Source organism: Periplaneta americana, chromosome 16 (genome assembly GCF_040183065.1).
Source record: "Periplaneta americana isolate PAMFEO1 chromosome 16, P.americana_PAMFEO1_priV1, whole genome shotgun sequence".
In the NCBI taxonomy this organism is placed as follows: Eukaryota; Metazoa; Arthropoda; class Insecta; order Blattodea; family Blattidae; genus Periplaneta; species Periplaneta americana.
The window spans coordinates 105,324,141-105,340,287 of NC_091132.1; the positions used below are offsets into that span (position 1 = coordinate 105,324,141).

General features: G+C 35.7%; 1 protein-coding gene across 3 annotated transcripts in view; it reads left to right on the top strand.

The window, feature by feature from the left end:
• Window positions 1-16,147, top strand: part of LOC138691009 (uncharacterized) — a 68,758-nt gene that overhangs the window by 30,499 nt on the left and 22,112 nt on the right. For 2 of the 3 annotated variants that reach the window (XM_069812648.1, XM_069812647.1), the window contains 3 exons: window positions 2,588-4,103; window positions 4,190-4,270; window positions 12,481-13,275. In XM_069812648.1, coding sequence (XP_069668749.1) covers window positions 2,601-4,103; window positions 4,190-4,270; window positions 12,481-13,275 — 2,379 coding nt within the window. In that variant the 5' untranslated portion in view covers window positions 2,588-2,600. The remainder of the gene's footprint in view (window positions 1-2,587; window positions 4,104-4,189; window positions 4,271-12,480; window positions 13,276-16,147) is intronic. The other variant, XM_069812650.1, reaches the window with a different exon arrangement.

Here is a 16,147-nt window from a genome sequence, read left to right on the forward strand (position 1 = left end):
TGATGTGCAAGTTCAAATTTAAATTTATTTAACGTTTTCGTAAAAATTGTATAATACAGACTGAAGTTACCTGAAATGACCATGAGCTCATGGTCGTGTGCTCCAGTAGAGCAAAAGATTTTTATTTTTGGGGTCACATGAAGGCTCTTGTGTATCAGAAACCCATAAATATTCTAGAACAACTAGTAGTACTAATTGCTGCTGCAGGTGATGTCCGAAATGAAGTGTTCTTCAGTGTCCAATGGTCCATGGTCTTACGATTGAGTTTTGTAATCAAGATAATTGCGGACACTTTGAACACTTATTGTGAGATACTCTCCAGTAAATTTGAATAAAAACTGATTGCTCTCTTGTCTTGTTTAAACTTCTTATATGCCTAAGACCACATACCACTACAGCATTTTTAAAATTCCTCTTTTATTGTTCCCTCTTTCATCCCACTGTCACATACCATAGTATCACTGTTATCCTTCAGGCTATGCAAAGACGACTTTGGCGTCATTTACTACCAAAATTGCTCATCGGGGACACCATATTTCTGTCCTTAAAATGATCGCTTAGACCCAGTCTATCATTCTTACAAAATTCTGTATATATTATTTTAATGTACCGAAGTACATGTGATGTTTCCATGCAGATATTCTGCATCATTGTACGATGAATTCTGTAGCCTACTTACTTCTGAAATGTCCTGTAAGAATTTTTCTGAGTAAAATTGGGATATCAAAAGTTAACTTAAGAAATTATCAAAATTTTATCATATGATTTCTTGTCGTTTTCTGAAAATTATTTTCACCTCCGTGAGAAACATTAAAATGCGGAGGGCACATACAGTGAGCACTATAATGGTTTTTTTTCCTTTTATTAACCACGAATATGTTTTAACCATACATTGTAAAAAAAATTTAGTGTGCTTAGCAACTTTTATTTCTTTTTCAGAACCAGTACTGCAGTAATTTCACTACCTCACGGTGAATCCATGTTTAAAAATTGTTCATTAAACTATGAAACACAAGTAATATGTTATATTGTCTGTCATTAATGTAAAATATGATATCAAAATGCTGTCTTTTTTTGCCACCGACTAACAAGCAAACATATTGATGGGGGCAGATAAAAAAGTTATTTTTTTTTTATTCACCATGTTAATACTGTCAAAAGAAATGCTTATACAAATTTTGGCCACTCGACTGCAATTACAAAAACCGTAAAAAAATGAGTTCGCCAGGGGCTGTTAAGAGAAAGAAAACAAAATTTCATTGGAAAAAACGTTATTGGAGCAGACACAGCAATTGTTGAGCTATTTTTCAACATATCCCCACCGGAATTGAGACATTTGTCATATGTGATTGAGAGAGAGGTGCAGATGGCTGTCAAACGCTGGTTCTGATCTCAGGTGGCTGACTACTATGACACAAGGAAAAAAAAATGATCCCACAATATGAAAAATGTCTCATTTCCAATGGGGAATATGTTAACAAATAGCGCAACAATTGCTGTATCTGTTCCAATAAATCTTTCTATGCAATTGTGCTTTTTTTTTCTGTGAACTGCTCCAGAGAAAATTACTTTCTGGATGGCCTTGTAATTGTGGTCGAGTGGCCAAAATTTGTATAAGCACTTCTTTTGTCATTATTAACATGGTGGAAGAAAAGAATTTAGCTTTTTTATCTGCCCCCATCAGAATGTTTGCTTGTAAAACTTGGGGAGGTATTGTCTTGTGAGAAGTGTTGCCTTTTGGCCATCAGCTGGGTTATCTCTCTTACAATATTGCCATTGGAGTTAAAATATAAATCAAAATATTGTAGAATTGGAATTACAGGCTAATTTGTTTAAATATGCTGTTGATTTTATAAAACATCCTATGTGACAATACAGAAAATAATTATTTAGGAAGAAGAAAAATTAATTAAAGCTCCAATAGGTCTACACTGATCCTCGTTGATGTCATTTATGTTCACCATATTCACCAGCGTTTTCTACAGAATTATTTCATATTCTTATTTAAGCCCATTGATTTTTTATTAATTTTTTCTTCCTCTTGAAATATTATGTTATGTACTGCCACACAGGAGGTTTCATAAAATCAACAATATGTGGATTTTTACCAACCCGAGGCGTAGATGGGAAGATAATATTAAAATGGATTTGAGGGAGGTGGGATATGATGATAGAGACTGGATTAATCTTGCTCAGGATAGGGACCAATGGCGGGCTTATGTGAGGGCGGCAATGAACCTCTAGGTTCCTTAAAAGCCAGTAAGTAAGTAAGTACCAACCCCTATTGGCTTTAATTGGGATTTGAGATTCCACCAAGGAAATTGAGAGAACAGTGCCTAAATCAAGATACCTGATATAATATAAAATATAATTCTGACTCATATATTAAATAGCATTACACCATCTGCAACATGAAGCAAGATGTTGAGCTAGTGCTGCTGTGTGGCAGATTCCATGTACTAATTGAATGATCACACTGTTAATTTGTTCTCATTATGCTACAATTATAAAATATTATTTTGAACGTAAAATTTTTCATAAAAGACATTTGTATCATAATTTAAGATTGTATATTGTTTCTTTGCAGGTGAAAATGAAAAATGGATGCAGTAGCAATGCACTACACCACAGGAGCCCTCAGTAGTCACAGTGTGACAGTACAATTTCAAACCGTCCAATGGGAAGATCATTTTAATCATCTAGTGACAACACTAAAAGATTTCACTTTGTTAAATATATTAACAGACACAACTTTTGTAACAGGAAATGTCAAAGTGTCAGTTCATCGAGTGATAATATCATGCTACAGTTCCTATTTCAAAGACTTACTTACGAATGGAATTCTGAATTATTGTGTTTTGATTAGTGACACTGAAGAGTCACTTTTACAAATTCTTATTAATTACATTTATACGGGCGTCACATCTGTTCCTATTTCCTGTTTGAATGAATTATACAGAACAGCAAAATTATTAAGATTAGATGGCCTGATAGAAGCTGGAAGAAATCATTGTTTCGAAGAAATGTCTTATTTTACATGGCCACGACACCAAGAGATGATTCTGCAATACTTGTGGCAGTCTCGATCCGATCCATCAGAATGTGATGTAATTTTAGTGACAAATAATTTTTCACAGACTTTCGCACATTCTTGTGTGTTGGGTGCTTGTAGCAGACACTTGTTAAACATTTTTCTAAGACACCACGAAAGGAATAAGAAAAAACCGTATGTTTTAGTCCTTCAAAATGTTAAAAGTGATGATCTGGAAGCTGTCCTAGAATTCTGTTATAGAGGCAGTGTTGCCATATTTGAAGATAATGTCAGTTCGGTATATGATGTTGCTGAACTTTTAGGCGTCCAGAATCTCTGTAGTAAATTGGTTTCCATAAATCCTGTGATAGAAAAGATGTCTGAAGTACATGCTGCCAAGTACGCTTCTGATGTAGTCAGTAGGATAAAAACTACTCACTGTTTCTCACAGACATCCGATCATTCTTTTCAACTTCAAAATATCTTCCAACAGTTTCTTAATTATGAAGATTTTGTGGACATAACATTAATGAAAGACAAGCAAAGTTTTACAGCTCACATTGTTGTATTAAGTGCCTTTAGTGCGTATTTCAAGAATCTTGCCAAATGTCTCCAACACAATTTGAAAGATGCATTTGTTCTTGTCAAAGACTTGAGGTCACAGCATGTCCGTGCGTTTTTAGACTATGTCTACAAAGGAGAAGCAGAGTTCGCTGGAACAACGGAAGTTTTCTGTGGTGTCATGTCAGATTGGATTGATTTTAGTCTACTGTCTATTTCGGAATCAGAAACATGTCAAATTTTAACTAATGCAACATCTTTATTGAAACAAAATGCAGACTTAGAGAAGCCAATTGAAGAGCAAAACGTTTATCATCCAAATTACATGTGTCAAAACATCCAGGAACAGCAACATGAGCAAAAAGATGAACAACTGTATCAAGAAGTAATTGCAAGTGAAAACACACAACAGAAAGAGAATATTACAGTTGTGCAAAAATCCACAAACATAGAGAATGTAACAGAGTTGGAAATTTCTCCTACACAAACTTCGGAAATTTTATCAAAAATGGTAAGTTACATTTACTGTGTTGTTAAGTTAATGCATAGCTCTAAAGTGTATGTATTAATAGTTTTGTTATATCTTATGAATCATAGATAGTAGCTGATACAGAGAAGGTAACTGAGACGGGACAAGACTTGAATAGTGTAAAGAACGAGAATGAAAATTATTTGGAGGTAAGTTTTTATTATTATTATTATTATTATTATTATTATTATTATTATTATTATTATTATTATTATTTCTTCTTCTTCATCTTTAAATTTCGAAGATGGAAAATATTCTGCTACTATTGAATTCTTGAAAGTAAAATTAAGCTTGCATACTACATGTCAACTTGTTTTTTTTGAAGAGTTAGTTCGTAGTAATAAGTGATGATTTCAGATTACTGTTCTCAATGGGAGACAGTCGATTGGAATAATAAGCTTTTGGCACTACTTTCAATACTACTACTATTCCTGCTGCTGCTATCATATGAATATGCCATGTTTTGTCAAGAGTGTACTCTGTCATTACAAGTATAGTAGTTTATAAAGTTAAAAACGCAAGTAAAAAAGAATTAAGTTAGCATGTAGAGCATAGTATGAGGAGCATCATTGCAAACTGTATTATGTCGAAAAATTAAATTTTAGGGGAAAGATAAAAACCGAAATGTTCCTAACATATAAATGCAACATAAAAAAATAGGCCTGAAACTTAAAGGCCCTGTCAACTTAAAAAATGCACTTTCAGGTAGAAAAATGATTCTAACAGAGTACATGTAGAGATTAGTTTCTTTGAAACCCAAGCATCGTATGATTAATAGAACGGTGACAATCCACAGTTTAAAATTCCCGGAGTTACAGAAGTGACGTCACAACTCCACTGTGGCGAGTATGCCATGGCCGTGAGTGGCAGCAACTGGCCTTTATACAGTAATTGTAAGCTTCTTCCCGCGTCAGTCTCTTCCTATTATTAGTGTAAGTTTCTGGTGTCTGGTGTCATGTATTATATGAAATAGTTATTTCCACGAATCATGGCTGGAATCAGACCATCATATCAATTTGAGCCTAGGAAAGGTGAAATTGTAAGAATATGCGAAGAAAGCAGTGATAATACAGACCGGCCAGAAACCATAGACTGGTGTGTCTGTGGTGAATATGTTTCTTCAGCAACTCATCAAGAGTGTTTCTGTTGCTGTGAAAGTGCAATGATAAGAGATGTAAAGGGAAGTGCTGAGCGTATTACATTTCATAATGCATTTCACGCTGTTGTACTAAAGTTTAGTAACTAAACAAAGACACGTTGAATACTGCTAGGCATGTTATGATAGTGAGAGCAGAGTCTGATTTTAAAAGGGAAGAGTTATGGGAGGTAAATAACAGGAACATATATTATGCAGCTTACAGACTGTTTACTGGTTTAATTCTTGGAATCCTCTCGGAAGAGGAAACAGAAAAGTCATACCTTCATGCATAATAAAAGAAATTCGTCGCGAATGCCCCAACCTTGACAATGAGTACAGAAACTTTCAAACTGCTGATAGAAGGGAAATTTCGTATTTTGATTAATTAGAAATTGTTTTTAATTTAAAAAAAAATCACAATTTATTATATTTTGCAACCAACACTCAGAAAATTAAAAAAAAAAAAATTATCTTAATTTTTACATTTTTTTTAAATCAAGTTTTCCTTCCTTTTATAAGGTTTTAATAACTTTACCTCCAATAAACATATTGTTGGCCATTTATAATTGTTTCAATGTTACTGATAACTCGATCAGAAAAAAGTAATCAATTTCAAAAACCTATTACAACCTGCATTTTTTTAAAACGAATTCAAAGTTTTAACTGATAAATTTGTGATGAAGGATCGGTGAAGTGGAGAAAAATTCTCTGCAGTACCGGGATTCGAACTCGGGTTTTCAGCTCTATGTGCTGATGCTCTATCCACTAAGCCACAATGGATTCCAATTCCAATGCCGGATTGAATCCTCACAGTTTAAGCTCCACCTCTTAGTTTCTCTTTAGTGGCCAACCCTCATGCACTGTGTCACAGATGGGTGAAAGTGGTACAATGTCCAACACACTAATGTGCAGAGGTGCACTCATTACGTGTGACTAAGTGGCTGGGATCCAACAGAATGAGTGCCGTCTTAAATCACTGATTATATACGCATATCATATTATTGCAATGTACCAAAGTACATTTGATATTTCCATGCAGGAATTCTGCATTATCATATGATGAAGGATTGCTGGAGCAGAGAAAAATTCTCTCCAGCACCAGGATTCGAACCCGGGTTTTCAGCTCTACATGCATATTTGAGAGAACAGAGCATCGTAGAAACTTTGCAGTTTTCACTGTTATATTTCTCCAAACTAAACCTTTATTTTGAGTACCGCTTTCTTTATTTTTAAGTTGACAGGGCCTTCAAGATAACATTAACCTGAATTAGATAATATAAAGAATGAGATCACTTCAAAATTAAATTCATATAAAGTATATCAAATCAAACTTATGAACACCTGTTACAGAAACATATAACTTGTGTTTCACCATTTACTCATTCCATACTCTTCCTATACAGAGTGAACCATAAGTAATGTCATTAATTTCAAGGGGTTATTCTCTGAGATATTGCAAACAAAAAAGGTCAATACAATTTTGCTCGTTTTTGTTTCATTTTCGAGATAAAAATTGATTTAATTCCCAATATGCTCAATCACTTTAAGAGAGCAGTGTATTTTGATAACAAATGATTGAAAGAAATTTAGTTTTGTCTCTTAAATGTGCAGAAATTTGATCCAAACAAATGTAGCGTTTCGTTCAGCAAAGGAATTCTACAATGTTACATTTGTCCAGATCAAATTTATGCACATTTAAAGGACAAAACTAAAATGCCCTCAATTATTTATTATCTTAATACACTGCTCTCTTAAATTGAGTGACCATATTGGAAATTAAATCAATGGCTTTCCCTAAACATGCTATATATAAAAACAGTTTTCTTTCGAAAAGGAAGCAAAACGAGCAAAATTGTATTGAACTTTTTTGTTTGAAATATCTCAAAGAATATCCTCTTGAAATTAGTGATATTACTTACGGTTCACCCTATATACAGTTGCATAATCACACAATTTCATCATGTTCAGTTTCAAGAATTGCTGATATTTGTAAGGTATTCAGAATATACTTTGAATTAATTTAATTCCCCCAATTGTGACTAAACCTCTTTCTCAGTCAATTTAACACATTGTTTCGTTGGTTTCGAAATCACATGCAATATTTTCCCTCTTTCCATAATAGGCATGAATGATTGGTAGAGTCATCAGCACAATAAGTGTGTTCCATCTTAAACTTTACAATGTTCTTCCCGTCTTTCAATGATTTGGTTAATATTATCCATTTCAGTTTCACTGATGCCTTCACATTTTTTTTAATCTTTACTTAAGTGACTTAAGTCTTGCACTTTTCAATCACTACTGAGAACATGATTCATACATTTTCTTGTGCTCATTTGGTGTCAAGATCTTTGAGTGTTTCGAAGCTGTTTTTCAACAACTCTGAATACCCTGTCTGCAGGCAAGAGAGAGTGACTCCACATAGGGAAGAAAACTGTTACTGGTATATTTTTCAAAACATGTGAGATTTTATTATTATGAAGATACAATGCCAACATGCATAACTTTATTCTGCCATCTTCAAAAAACCTTAAGTAGTAGTTTGGGGGAATTGGCTTACAGCAGTAATAGCACCTATGTTTAAAAAGGATATTGAAGTAAATGTGATAATTTTATAGGAGTACATTCATTAAATGCAGGTTATAAGATGTATGCAGAAATAATAAATAGGAGATTATCCACAATAGCAGAAGCAGGACTATTAGAAGAACAATGTTGCCTTAGGAAAGGAAGATCATGTCGAGATGGAACCTACACAACAAAATTAATAATTGAGAAAAGGCGTGAATTTAACCTCCCAACCTACCTTCTTTTCACAGATTACGGAAAGCATTCAATAGAGTAGATATGAACAAGCTCTGAGACATATTACATAATAAAGGATACCCCCAACTTTGATAAATTTTATAAAATCATTATACCAAAATACAAACTTCTGCTTACAACTACAAGGGAAAATAACAGATGCGGAGCATCGTTTCAAAACGTATTATGTGCCCCTTACAATTTTTTTACACGAACGACGAAAAACTGGATTACTCGTAAACCGGAGAAGTTTTCAAAACACTACACAAAACCATTTTTAAGTACTGGTTTAACAGTTTACAAATATGACGACTTGGAACCATCAGACTTCACAGCATGAAAGATAAATAAATAGAAAGTAACAAATTTAATTTCGTCTACTGGGGGACTTAATACATTTTGAAACGATGCTCCTCAGATAGAAAAGAAATCACTGCACAGGGATTGAAACAACGTCGTAATCTTTCGTCCATACAATTGATGCTAGAAATAAACAATAAAGGAATACCAATAAATAATCAATACACATTACAAACTATCCTCTTTGCTGATCAACTTATACTGTCAAATTCTGAAGACAACTTACAAATTATAGCACATAAATAAAATGAAATAGCATCGGAATTCAAAATCGAAAGTCAAGGCTTTAGGGGCAGAGATTACGTTTGGGCTCGCATTACCATTGATAAGAAACTCATAAAACAAGTTTCAAAATTTAAATAGGTAGGCTATACGTTTCTCAGGTTGCGGATAGAGGAGACAGCCTCCAGATGTGGAGAGCTAACAACCCATCACCGTAAAAAACAGCTTGTTATGAAACCACACAATAAGCCTCGGAATGGGACTGATTCTCTTAATTATAAAACAGTTATATTACCACTTGTTCTGAATGGCTGTGAACTTGGACTCTCACTTTGAGGGAGGAACAGAGATTAAGGGTGTTTGAGAACAAGGTTCTTAGAAAAATATTTGGGGCTAAGAGGGATGAAGTTACACAATGCAAAACTGCATGCATTGTATTCTTCACGTGACATAATTAGGAATATTAAATCCAGACGTTTGAGATGATTAGGACATGTAGCACATATGGGCGAATTCAGAAATGCATATAGAGTGTTAGTTGGGAGGCTGGAGGGAAAAAGACCTTTGGGGAGGCAGAGACGCAGATGGGAAGATAATATTAAAATGGATTTGAGGGAGGTGGGATATGATGATAGAGAATGGATTAATCTTGCTCAGGATAGGGACCAATGGCGGGCTTATGTGAGGGTGGCAATGAACCTCCTTGAAAGCCATTTGTAAGTAAGTAAGTAAGTAACTATATGTTAAGGCCCTTAAGCTATATGTCACACTGGGATATTCAAGAAAAATAGCTACATTTCAATTCATCTGCAGGACCATAAGAAGAACTTTATGTAATGAAACAAGGAAAAAAGGTACCCAGATCTAATTGTATAAAATTATGGCAGTCCCAATGTTATTATACGAGGGTGGACCCAAAAGTAACCGGAACCGAGCTGTTGCGCATGCATGCTTTGTAGTTACGAGTTGTGCTGGTAGGTGGTGTTAGTTTGGGGTCTTCTGCGACCATTAGTGAACTGGCATCAGTCTGAGTTAAGTGGTTTGTTTGTGGTGCTGTGTTGTTTGCATTCCTGTTTCAACCGTTTGGCGATTAGTGAGATGGCCGACCAGAAGGAATAAAGAGAGTGAGTGAAATTTTGTTTTCTGTTAGGGAAAACTGCAGCCGAGACCATTGGGATGCTTCGGTAATCCTTTAATGATCATGCTTTGGAGAAATAACAGGTCTACGAGTGGTTTTCCCATTTCAAATCTTGCAACATATCAACTGAAGACATGCCACGCCCCAGGCATCCTTCGACAGGAAGAAATGACGAAAACATTGCCAAAATCAAATGTGCAATTGATGAAGATCGTCGAAAGACCATTGACGAATTTTCTGAGGAAACGAACCTGTCATGGAGCATGGTCCAGCAAATTTTAACCGAAGATTTGCACATGAGACGGGTGTCTGCAAAATTTATTCCTCACTTGCTCACAGATGACCAAAGAGAAAACTGCGTGAGAGTTTACCGCGACTTGAAGAGTGACGTGCAGAACGATCCAAATTTTCTTAAAAGAATTGTGACTGGGGGTGAGTCTTGGTGTTATGGACACAATCCAGAATCAAAGCAAGCATCGAGCCAGTGGAAAACTCCAAATTCACCACGACCCAAGAAAGCACGTCAACCAACATTTCTATTTGGATGAGTTATGAAGATTACGAGAGTGTGTGCAACGAAAACGGCCCAAAATGTGGAGAAATGGGAACTGGTTGCTTCACCACGACAATACTCCAGCCCACACAGCTCTGACGGTCCGACAGTTTTTGACAAACAACAACATGGTGCTTGTGCCTCATCCACCCTACTCACCCGATCTGGCTCCATCAGAATTTTTTTTGTTTCCACGGATGAAGAAATGTCTGAAAGGAAAGCGATTCAGTGATGTGAATGACGTCAAAGAAAACACGCTAACGGCTTTGAACAGTATCCTGTCTCAAGAGTTCCAGCACTGTTTTCAGCAGTGGCAAAAGCGTTGGGACAAGTGCATTAATGCACATGGACAATACTTTGAAGGGGACTAAAGTACTGTGAATGTAAGGTTCAATAATAATACCAAAAAAAAAAAAACAAAAAAACATTCCAGTTATTTTTGGGTCCCCCTTGTATGACTAAGAGGCCTGGACTATGAAGAGATTTCATATACGTACAGAAAATATACTGGTAGTCTTCAGGAATGAAATTTCTAAGAGCATTGGAGGAGGGCTATAGATTGCTAGATAAAAAAAGAAATGGAGGCATAAGAAAGGAATTATTCATAGACGAACTAAAGACAAAAAATCGAACAATATACAGGGTGATTCACGAAGATTGTGCAATACTATAGGTTGTGATTTCTGGCATCATTCTGATGAAAAAGTTCATATAAACATGTCATATTTTTTTAATTGAGTTACGCCCTCCTGAATGTTAAAGATAAACATAAATATTATGAAGGTTTAAGCATTTAAATTATTTACAACACTGGTACTGGGTGTATTATAAATTCATTTAAGAACATTCATGTTATTATTAACCTGAAAAATCTGTATTAAAGCTGGTTTTCAAAGACCCCACCTTCTGCAGCAATACACATAGTTACCCGAGTGTGATCTGTGTGTGCCGCATTCCCTAACTTCGGTTGTTCGGATGCTAGGTATAATCTTTTCGCTGTAAGAAAAATCCTAATGTAAACACTAGCACGTGATTGAAGTGAGGCTTCATTGGCCGCTGTTTGGCACCATAGATTCTCATTATGTGTTCCCGCCTACTGTTGTGCATTCTGTTTCATGTTAAACATTTCCCATTACTCATCAAGTAGGTCTAACCTCACTACTATGCATTTGTTTGCTTAGGAAACATTTATTTTATAATTACTACAATTAACTTATTTTTAAGTCTTATGTCTTCACAATGGACAGTTGAGGGTACAGAAGCCATACTTCAGTACCACGTGCTTGCGTGAACAACTGCGAGCTCAAGTGACACCACCTTGTTACAAGAACAGACTACCTCAGTATTACTGTTGGTATTCATCCGCGTTCATAATACATAAGAAAATATAAAAATAACTTTTCTTTTACATAGTGTTTTACATATGAGTAAAGTTAAATGTTTCATCATATTTAACAACTAGAATTCAATGTTTTATTTTCAAATAATACAAGATTATGGTTTCCAAATACGAACTATATTTTCCTGTGTCATGTGAGTGTTTCGACTGGGAACCAATCACGGGTATGACAGCAACGTGCTTATGTTTACATTAGGATTTTTCTTACAGTGAAAACAGTATAGATACATTGTACCGGTGTTGCGTTATCTCTAACCTTGAGCCTGATGTCACAAGACTTTGTGTTACTGCTATCAGCTGTATTGTAACGCACAGCTCAGACGTCCAGAGAGAGAGACAAATTTACGAGCATGCATGTTACAGAAGAAAAAACGTGACTTTATCCAAAACTATTCAAAATCGGACACATGTATATATGAACTTTTTTCATCAGAATGATGTTAGAAATCACATCCTAGAGTATTGCACAATCTTCGTAATCACCCTGTATGATTGTAGTGGTATACTTATTCATTTATTTACTTATTTTCTGATAACCGTAATTTATTTGTTTATTTATTTATTAGCATATGGGAAAACACTGAGAAATTTCACTCATATACATGCAGATATATGTTAGTTTATTGTAGAGTGCTGTAGCACTTGAATTTAATGCCATTTGCCTATAAACTTCGCGCACACGAGATTTTATTAGTGTTTATTTTTTTTGTGCATTTTCTCGTTTCATTTTATTGTTTCTCCTTTCAGGATGATGTAGAAGATAGAACTACTTCACCTGAGGATAACTACGTTGAAGATGAGAACAGAGAGGAACTAGAAACGGAAGAAGAAGAAATATCAGAAAATAAAACTCGAAAGAGATTGAAAGACAAAGAAGCAGTCTTAATGTGTTACACATGCAATGGGACTTTCGAATCTCGAAAACAACTGAGAGAGCATCTCGTTTTTCACCCTGCTGGGAGAATTATGAAGTGCAGTTATTGTGGGAAAGGTTTTGATAGACCAAGCCAAATGAAGCTGCACATCCGCATTCATACAGGTTCGAAACCATTTGTTTGCAAACTGTGTGGGCGTGCATTCGCAGCAAAAAGTGCCCTTCGAAAACATATTGACATCCACACAGAAGACAAAGGCAAGATGTTTCAGTGTGCTGTGTGTAGCAAATCATTCTCAAGAAAAGAGTATCTGGAGGAGCACATAAGGACACACACAGGTAACAAGCCTTTTGAATGTCCTGTTTGTCACAAGACTTTTGTTGGTAGGACTGGTTTGAATCACCATAAGAAGACACATGCAGATGATGATGAGAAAAAAGATTCAATGTGTGAAATCTGTGGAAAGAGTTTCACACGCCATGCTCTTTGGACTCACGTCAAATCTCATGAGAAGACCCATTGTTGCCATCATTGCAACAAGTGCTTCTCTACTGCTTCTGCACTACGAGTCCACATTACAGGCACACATCTTGGTTGTAGAAGCTATCAGTGTGAAATATGTGGCAAAGGATTCATTCAGAAAAACCATCTTATCCGTCACATGAAGGTGAGTGCATTGTTTATGCTCACAATCAGCTAACACATTTTAGTATTTCAGTCATTTTCAGAAGTTTAAAAATATTTGCTCTGAAGATCTGGATGTCCAAAGTAAGAATCCCAGAGCACAGTCTGGATTACAAATTAACAGGGAGATCACTAGTATGTTCCATGAAAAGACAGGAAGAAAGAAAAATGTTGTAGATGGAAGACATACGGGAAGCCTCCGATAAACAAAAATTTACCATTTTGACACTTCTTGACTTCAGCAAAGCCTTTGACTCAGTTGACATAGATCTGTTACTCTGCAAGCTCCGAGCCCTTAACCTATCAGAAAGTTCAGTGTCGTGGTTTACCTCCTACCTTCAAGTATGCCAACAATGTGTGCGGGTCTGTGATCGTTTTTCTTCCTGGCGCACTGTGGGTGCAGGTGTACCACAGGGCTCAGTTCTTGGACCTCTACTTTTTATGATCTACATAAATGACATATCACAATCTATTAAACACTGTAGACATATCCTATTTGCTGACGACTTACAAATATATACCTCTGCACCTATATCGGCACTAAATTACGCAATAAATGAAGTAAACAATGACCTAAAATCAATTATTTCATGGACGAAAAAGTTTGGACTGAAATTGAACTCAGAGAAATCACAGGCAATTATAATGGGACATCAACGACTTTTAAGTAAATTAAACACAGGTGACTTATCTCCTGTTAAAATGAGTGAAACTTTTATCCCTTACAGTGATAGAGTAAAAAATCTAGGAATTTATATGGACAAAAATTTAAGTTGGAATACTCAAATCACACACACGTGTAAAATAATTTTTATGAAAATTCATGCACTAAAAAGAATTCGAAATTTCCTTCCGTTGCTTCTCAAGAAGAATTTAGTGCAGTTGCCCTTGATGCCTCATATTGATTACTGTGACACTCTCTACACTGACCTTAACATAAGACTGACAGACAGACTACAGCGTGTTCATAATGCATTCGTTCGATTTATTTGCAACATCCATAGATCTGACCGTATCACACCTTCACTAAATATGCTGTCCTGGGTCTGTCTCAAAGAGCAAAGAACTATTCACTCTAGATCTAGATTCATTTTCCGGGCTGAGAGGCCGTGGTCTATTGGTTGGTTTTATACCAGACACTTCGTCTGCAACTGCGGCAGACATCTTCAGTGGAGTGGTATCGCAAGACTCTTCTCTGAGGCAACTGATCCTGTGGCTGGTTGTGCGGGCGTATTTATAGTGCGACTAGCGGGGCAGCTGTCCGCCGGAGTTTACAGGATTCCGTGTTCGTGTGGGAAGGTCTACATCGGTACTACACAGCGGAGCGTCAGGACGAGACTGGCAGAACATAATAGGAATTGCTGCCTAGGACAGATCGACAAATTGGCAGTGGCAGCACATGCCTATCAAGAGGGCGATCACAACATACGTTTCAAGGACACGGACATCTTGAGCACGACGACGCACTTCTTCCCCCGTCTACATAGAGAAGCGATCGAAATATATTAAACATAACAACAACTTTAATCGCAAGGAAGAAGGCGTAAAGCTAAACAAGTGTTGGTACCTGGTCCTAAACAGAACAGATAAGAAGCCACTACAACAAAAGGATGGAACCCAGAACAGGAGCAGTGAACAAAGCGGCGCGGACCGCAGCGACAACAGGCCTCGGCCCGCTAGTCGCACTATAAATACGCCCACACAACCAGCCACAGGATCAGTTGCCTCAGGTACGCCGAGAAGAGTCTTGCGACCTCGGATACCACTCCACTGAAGATGTCTGCCGCAGTTGCAGACGAAATGTCTGGTATAAAACCAACCAATAGACCACGGCCTCTCAGCCCAGAAAATGAATCTAGATCTATAGACTCCGGCCGTGAAAGCCTACGCGGTAAAACTATTCACTCTCTCACTTTACTCTTCAATATTCTTCAAACCTCTAACCCTAGCTACCTAGCTTCTCGTTTTCAACATTTGTCCTCATATCACGAAACAGATACTCGCTCACAACACCATATCACACTCTCCATTCCTAAACACAGAACATCCTTCTACTCTTCATCTTTCACTGTCTCTGCAGCTCATCTCTGGAACTCTCTACCACAACATGTCAGAGACTGTCGGACATTGTCTCGTTTCAAAAATAAATTAAAATTGCACTTTTTTAATTAGATTTCTTTCAGTTATATTAAGCCCTTTTCTCTGCCATAGTTTTGTAAAAATATGGGCTATATATTTCTTTTTCCTTCCTTTCCCCTTTTTGTTCTCTTTATCAGCTGATGAATTTATTATCATAGCCTTTTTATCATGAATTTTATTTAATTTTCTTATTTCTTTTCTTTTTTATTATTATTTTATTACATTCCATTTTGATATATTCTTCCTTACGTTTTTCCATATTAACCATTTGTACTAAATGAGTTGTTTTCATTATATTCCAATGTATTTTACTTTTCTTTTTTTTTCTATTATGGTATTATTTTCATGTTGTTTAGTGCCGATTTTATTGTGCTATTATTATTATTATTTTTTTGTAATATGTTAGTATTCTGTTCTTTAACTTTTTGTTAAATTTTAACTGCTTGTATACTTTGTGACCTGGTAGAGTGTAAGAGAAGGCCCTATGGCCTTAACTCTGCCAGTATAAATAAAGAATTATTATTATTATTATTATTATTATTATTATTATTATTATTATTACTATTATTATTGTTATTATTATTATTATTATTATTATTATTATTATTATTATTATTATTATTATTATTATAGTTCTTTAAGGAATATAATGTATCAGGAGATACTGATGTTGGTGATGAATAAAAGTTTTTTTTAATCTAATGGCATGCATATTG